At 43.4% G+C, this 7,099-nt stretch overlaps 1 protein-coding gene across 1 annotated transcript in view; it reads left to right on the top strand.

Moving 5' to 3' along the window:
* The window catches only part of grm8b (glutamate receptor, metabotropic 8b), a 104,707-nt gene that overhangs the window by 3,382 nt on the left and 94,226 nt on the right, over positions 1 to 7,099 (top strand). Inside the window, exon 2 of the mRNA XM_034880228.1 lies at positions 263 to 1,071. Within this exon, the coding sequence (XP_034736119.1) occupies positions 529 to 1,071 (543 nt within the window). The 5' untranslated portion in view covers positions 263 to 528. The remainder of the gene's footprint in view (positions 1 to 262; positions 1,072 to 7,099) is intronic.

The following is a 7,099-nucleotide window of genomic DNA, read 5'->3' as shown; positions in this document are numbered from 1 at the left end:
TGTCTTCTATAGGACAGTTAGTGTCTTCTATAGGACAGTTAGTGTCTTCTTTAGGACAGTTAGTGTTCTACAGTTGGTGTTTTTCCACCGTCAAACTAGCAAAAGCGGATTCTGGACGCCCTAAATGCACCTGCTCCAGGCGCTTCACGCCGTGCGCTTAGGCCGTTTAGCCCTGAGTCTTCATCCATGCAGTGCACCTGTGCTCAGGGGTTGCTTGGGGGTTGGGGTTGATGGTTTCCTCCTCTGTCTGATTCTCCAACAGGTGTCCGGAAGAATGTGAAACTGGATCCGCTGAGACTCTGAAGCTCCGTCTCTTTCTCTGCAGACGGCTATGTCCGACACAGGAACCCACACAGCAGGAAACCTCCGTGGTCAGTGTTCGTAGGTGGGACTGCCCGCCGTGGTTGACCCTGCTCTAGGAGACGGGGGACTCCATGGTCTGGCTCGCCCGTCCTCGCCACACCCTCTCCTGTTGATTCTGCGATCACATCACTGCTACCTTTCCCTGCAGCTCGACATATCAGAAAAATGGCGAGGGGTTCGAAGCCCCTGAGTGTCACGGGCCACTGCGTCCTCTCTCTGCTGATGCTTAAGATCTTCTGGCTGCTAGGCTCAGCTGGCCAGAAGCCGGCGGTGTTGTCAGACTCCCAGCTGTCCCTGCAGGAGTACGGCCACTCCATCCGGCTGGATGGCGACATCATCCTGGGCGGCCTGTTCCCCGTGCACTCTCGCGGCGAGAGGGGCATCCCCTGCGGCGAGCTGAAGAAGGAGAAGGGCATCCACCGGCTGGAGGCCATGCTCTTCGCCATAGACCTCATCAACAAGGACCCGGAGCTGCTGCCCAACGTGACGCTCGGGGCGCGCATCCTGGATACGTGTTCGCGAGACACCTACGCCCTGGAGCAGTCGCTCACCTTCGTCCAGGCGCTCATCGAGAGGGACGGCTCCGACGTCCGCTGCGCCAACGGAGACCCGCCTATCTTCGCCAAGCCGGATAAAGTGGTGGGCGTCATCGGGGCGTCGGCCAGCTCCGTGTCCATCATGGTGGCCAACATCCTGCGACTGTTCAAGGTAAGAGAACCGCACTGCAACGCCTTGTTGTTATTAATATCTGAGAAACTAACCGGGAAACAACTGCATAAAGACCTGGTGGTTCTTTATGGCTCTGTGGTCTCTCTGAATTTTCTACTCTTTCATTTAAAACCTCAATGACATGTTCCGGTACCGATACCAGTTTCAGTATCGCCTCCGATACTGCCTAAATCGCTGGTATCAAGAAGTTTATGCACCGATCCGATACCACGCAATAAAGTCCTAAAGAAAATCTACATTAAAGTAGATAATTTATGTTTGTTTACAGTCATAACTGTCTGTCAAACTGGATGAAAGAAGACAGTTCTGTGGCGTTCATTGTTTGTGTTTCTTTATGTTTCGCGAAGAGTTGAACCTGAGCCAGACTGACATCAAAGATAGAAATCATATCACATCCATACAGGTATACTAGTACACAGCTGTTAAAACATAATAAAACACATGACAGTACTTGGTTTTAGGAAGCAACAAATTGTATTTCTCTACTAGTGTTTTCACCATTGCAACACCTTAATTATGTTAATTATGTAAATACTGCATCACAATATTCCTTTAACTATGCAAACATCCACACTCCTTATATTTCTTTATTTATATTTCTACTATTTGTGTAACTGCAACCCAGAGTTTCCCTTCGGGGATCAATAAAGTATTTCTGATTCTGAGATTGGGTCATCTCTAAATGAAACTTCTCTTTTGTTTTTGTTTTTTCGTAGACAAAAACGTTGGATATTTTAACAATATGTTGACCGCCCGACTGCAATTCACCTCGGTTTTGATTTCAGAAATCTGTACATGTCGAGGGTTTGAGTCGAGAGTCCTCTGTGGGTTTGACTTGAGGGACAGGCAGCCCCAAAAAGTCACTCAGCGGTCCAGGAAACACGCCTCTAGCTCTTCATCGGCTTCATCCTCCCTCCGAGCCGGATGCACCATAGAAAGCGTTTCCACACGGATGTATGTCGTCGACATAAAATAGAAAAGTTGATCCCAGCTGTGTTGTCTTTCGGGCTCATGCAGACAAACTCTCTGGAGGCGGCGTGTTTCTGTGTTGCTACGCGCGGCAGAAAAACCAATTCCACTGCATTAAATTAGCGATGATGAGCTCTGTGATTCATGTGTATGTGTTAGAGTCCAGCCGGCGTTAGGAGGACAGAAAAATGCCAAACACCATCACTTATCTAAAATTAGCTGGAAATAGGAGGAGGAGGAAGGGTGTTAACCAGATTTAGCTGATGCAGAGGTTTTCTCACCCTGTCACAACCGTTCAGCTGTAGCGGACTCTGAAAGGTAACAGGGACCGACTGCAGAGTCTGTTAATACGTCGGTAACGTGGTTTCCACAGGGCTGGGCACCAAATTCAATACTTTTTAGGCACCGACGGAAAGTATTCCCTAAGTAAATCCCTAAGGAGTGAATCTCATCGGCGTCTTTGGGCCAATGAGCACGCAGCATTCTCCCAAGATCTGGTAATGCTTGTGATTGGCTGTTTAACGTCGCAGAGTCACGCGGAGAACAATGTGCTCACGCATAAGTTTGCTGTGTAATGCCGTAATTTCTCTTTTGTGTTTTATGAAATTGTTATTGTAAAAAGTAGTGTTTATTAACCGGTGTCAACGTCACGGTACTGGTACCGGTACCGATATTGAATAGTTTTGAACAACACTCAGCCCCAGTTCTCAGTTAAAGTCCACATATTATGCTTATTATAACCGTTTGTGCACGCTATAGGTTTACAAAGTGAAAATACCCAAAGTACTCCCCCCCAAAGGGACTTCTCCAACAGGTTGTAACACGCGTTATAATGCTCATCTAGCTTCTAGCATGGCACGCCCTCATACTCTGCTTCTGACTGGCTAGTAGTCCTTACCTAGGTACTGTCAGGGCCCTCATACTCTGCTCCTGACTGGCTAGTAGTCCTTACCTAGGTACTGTCAGGGCCTCATACTCTGCTCCTGACTGGCTAGTAGTCCTTACCTAGGTACTGTCAGGACACGCCCTCATAATCTGCTTCTGACTGGCTAGTAGTCCTTACCTAGGTACTGGGCATGTGGAACTCCCAACAAAGATGGAACAGACGTGAGATGTCTCACTCTGTAGCTAAAACCAAGAACTCAACACACAGGGTGAAAAGAGGAGCTGCAGCACAACAATTTAAAAAAAAAAATGAAAACATGTAAACCTATCCTGGTACAACCTCTAAATACATAATTATGAAACTGAAAATGAGCAGAATATGAGCACTTTAAGATAATATAATACAAACATGTCACTCGGTGAACTCCTTAAACTCAAGACTCACCCTTACATCAATTGAAAGTATTCAAATGTAGTTGAGTAACAAGAATAATATTTCCATTTTGAAATGTAGAAGAGTGCAGGTATAAAGTTACAGAAAGAATACAGAAGTATAAAATGAACCAGGAATTTGTACTTAATTACACTGCTGTATAAAACATTCTTGGTTTTCATTCCTCCACTGAAGAATATTCAATAATTAAAAACTTCACTTTAGTAAATCTACAGAGCAACAATATATACTTAAAGTATCAAAAGTAAAAGTTCCCATAATGCAAACCACTACAGTGTTAACGTATAATTTAACCATTATTGTTGAAGCATTAATAATGTGTATATGACAATATGTGTTCCCCCAGCCTGCCTATGGTCCCCAAGTGGTTAGAAATGGTGATAGGTGTAAACCGAGTCCTGGATATCACGCTCTGCCTTTGAGGAAAATGAAAGCTCAGATCGGCTCATCTGGAATCTTGCCCCTAATGAGGTCATAAGGGGCAAGGTTACCTCCCCTTTCTCTGCTTTGCCCTCTCAGAGAAATTGGCCCACCCATGAGAGAAAGACATCATGGCTTTTAAACGAGCAAAGTGGTAGTTGGTCATGGCCACCCCCCCCTTCAGATACAGTATTAGGGGACCACTAAGGTCTATATAAAAGAGACTTCAGATACAGTATTAGGGACCACTAAGGTCTATATAAAGAGACTTCAGATACAGTATTAGGGGACCACTAAGGTCTATATAAAAGAGACCTCAGATACAGTATTAGGGACCAGTAAAGTCTATATAAAAGAGACTTCAGATACAGTATTAGGGGACCATTACGGTCTATATAAATAAGACTTCAGATACAGTATTAGGGACCACTAAGGTCTATATAAAAGAGACTTCAGATACAGTATTAGGGGACCACTAAGGTCTATATAAAAGAGACTTCAGATACAGTATTAGGGACCACTAAGGTCTATATAAAGAGACTTCAGATACAGTATTAGGGGACCACTAAGGTCTATATAATGTGACTTCAGATACAGTATTAGGGACCACTAAGGTCTATATAAAAGAGACCTCAGATACAGTATTAGGGACCACTAAGGTCTATATAAAGAGACTTCAGATACAGTATTAGGGACCACTAAGGTCTATATAAAGAGACTTCAGATACAGTATTAGGGGACCGCTAAGGTCTATATAAAAGAGACTTCAGATACAGTATTAGGGACCACTAAGGTCTATATAAAAGAGACTTCAGATACAGTATTAGGGGAACCTTTTAATATTCCTGTTGCCTAAACGTCTGTGTTGCATTGCTGTAGGTGTTTGAGGTTGTGTCCTTTTCTTCACTGTTGGGTAGTTTAATTTAAAGCCATGCATCATATTCCATAAGATCCTATATCTAAATCTTTCTGTTTTTAGCGGGATCGTTGTGTGGGAGGACTGTCGCCTCAGTTCCAGTCCACCACTGAATCAAAACCCCAACAGGAACCGACAACATATACAATGTTTATGTACTCTTCAGATATTGGTGCCAGCTGCAAGTCTTTCAAGCATGGAGGAATTACTGGGAACTGTAATCCCAGTAATTCCTCCATGCATGAAGGATTTGCTGGTTTGCTGGTTCCCAGTAAGAAGACGAGCTAGGAAGTAGAGAGTTGAAACATTTGTTGCCTCCTGCGGCAGTGTATCATCTTCTTTCTGTTTGATTTTTTCTCCAATTCCCTCTGATTTGACAGAATGAGGCGATGAAGATCAGCAGAAACCAAATAGACATCATTATCGTGCTTGATGATACAAAACGTTTCCAGATTGAGAAAAAGGAAAGAAAACCTTCCCTGGGAGAAGCTTCAGAAAGCCCTCCAGGACTTGTTTCATCTAGTTTTAGGCAGCTGATCTTTGCACAGATCAGCTGTGAATATAGAGGGCGGTTCTCACGCTCTGAAGTGTCGCCTCCCTAAAAATCCCACCGCTCTGTGATAACCAGCAGCAGTTGGTACGCAAGAGGGAATCAACACATCACGGGGGACAAAAGGGAAGCAGAGAGGGCCATAAAAATACACTCTTAATATACCTTCAAATATTGACTGTCTGCAGTGCGCTGCTCTTTTTAGCACCTCTAATGGAGGCGTCAATTTCATGAACCCTTAAAGTGCCTCGTAAAGCGCCGTTATACAAACAGAAGAAGTAGTCGAGGAATGAACCAATCAGTGGAGCTGCTTTTCTGATAAGTCGATGCATCGACAAAAGTTGGGAAACTTAGACCAGGTTTGGGGCTTTTTAATTGGTGTTAATCCAAAAGGATTGCATCTCAACGCTGATCTCAAATGAGTCCACTTGAATGAGAATGACTTGAGTAAAGTCCTAATTACCTGAGACTTGACACTGACCTGTCTCCAAAGTCTAGAGACTTGACCTGGACTCGTCTCAAATTACCTAAATCTTAATTTAGACGGCTTTTCTCTTCAGTGACGTGAGACTTTACTTGTACCTGTATGCATGGGACATTACTCTGAAACGACCAGAGACTTGACTTGTTTTAAGGGACCTGAGACTCGTCTCAAGTGACCTCAAACGGCTTCAGACTTGGTTTTAAATAACGGGAGACTTGTCTTAATGACTTGACTCAAATAACATACAAACATGTCTTAAATGACTTGACGTGGCACTCGAGCCTTGTTTTAAATTACAGGAGACTAATATTTTCTCATCATAAACTTATTTACTTGAGACTTTTCTCAAATAACTTGAAACGTAACTTGGATTATGTGAATTTTTCTTCTAGTGACTTAAAACTATATTCAGGATCTCAGACTCAAATTACATTTTTTACAACTTTTCTGAAATTGTGTGAGATTTCCCTCGAAATAACGTCTTTATCTCATATTTGTCTCAGATTTGTTTTGGGGGTTTGACTCCGACTTACAGGTTAAAATTACTTTCAAAATGACTCGTGACTTGTTTAAAATTACTTTCCTCTAGGGCAGTGGTTCCCAAACTTTTTCAGCTCAAGACCCAAAAGAGAAATTTGGTGTCTCCCCGGGACCCAAATTTACAAAAATACACCATGAATCATTGCAACATCTACATTTTTAAACTGTGGACAAAAGACGGAACAAACCATGAATTTAAATGTATATGAAGTGTATTTATTCCATAATAGAAGTAAAAAGAAACAGAAAAGGTCTCTATTCTCCTTCTGTGTTTCTTATTCCCTCCCATCGTCCCTCAGTAACGACACCAACGTATTTTAAATAATGCTGACTTGAATTTAATGAGATGTGTGTGGCTGGTTGAAGATATCGACCAGCTGATCTGGTCTAGGTTCGGTTTTTGAAAGTGCCATTCTGAGGTCATGCTGAGCATTTAGTCTGTTTCTGTATTTGTTTTTCAGGGACGCTAGAGTCGAAAAGACAGATTCACACAAGTATGTGGTGCCAAATTGAATCAACACCTCTAATGCTTTCTTAGCTGAGCAGGAGAACTCCCCCTGCTGAAGATGAGAAATCCAAAACTGTGCCAGGGTGGTTGTCTCAAATAGCATCTTACTGGCACTGCTCACCTGGAGTGGGCCAAGGGCCTCTAACTCTGTCTGAGTTAGGCCAAGCTCTAGTGACGGCACAGCTAACCCTAACCCTAAAAAAACCCCACAGCATCTGAGCTGAACAGACCAGTGGAGCAAAAAGAGAACGCTCATTCACATAAGACTGATATGCATTATA

This window comes from Etheostoma cragini, chromosome 8, assembly GCF_013103735.1.
Source record: "Etheostoma cragini isolate CJK2018 chromosome 8, CSU_Ecrag_1.0, whole genome shotgun sequence".
NCBI lineage: Eukaryota > Metazoa > Chordata > Actinopteri > Perciformes > Percidae > Etheostoma > Etheostoma cragini.
The sequence above is the reverse complement of the archived record's forward strand: the minus strand, read 5'-3'. Positions and strand labels throughout refer to the sequence as shown.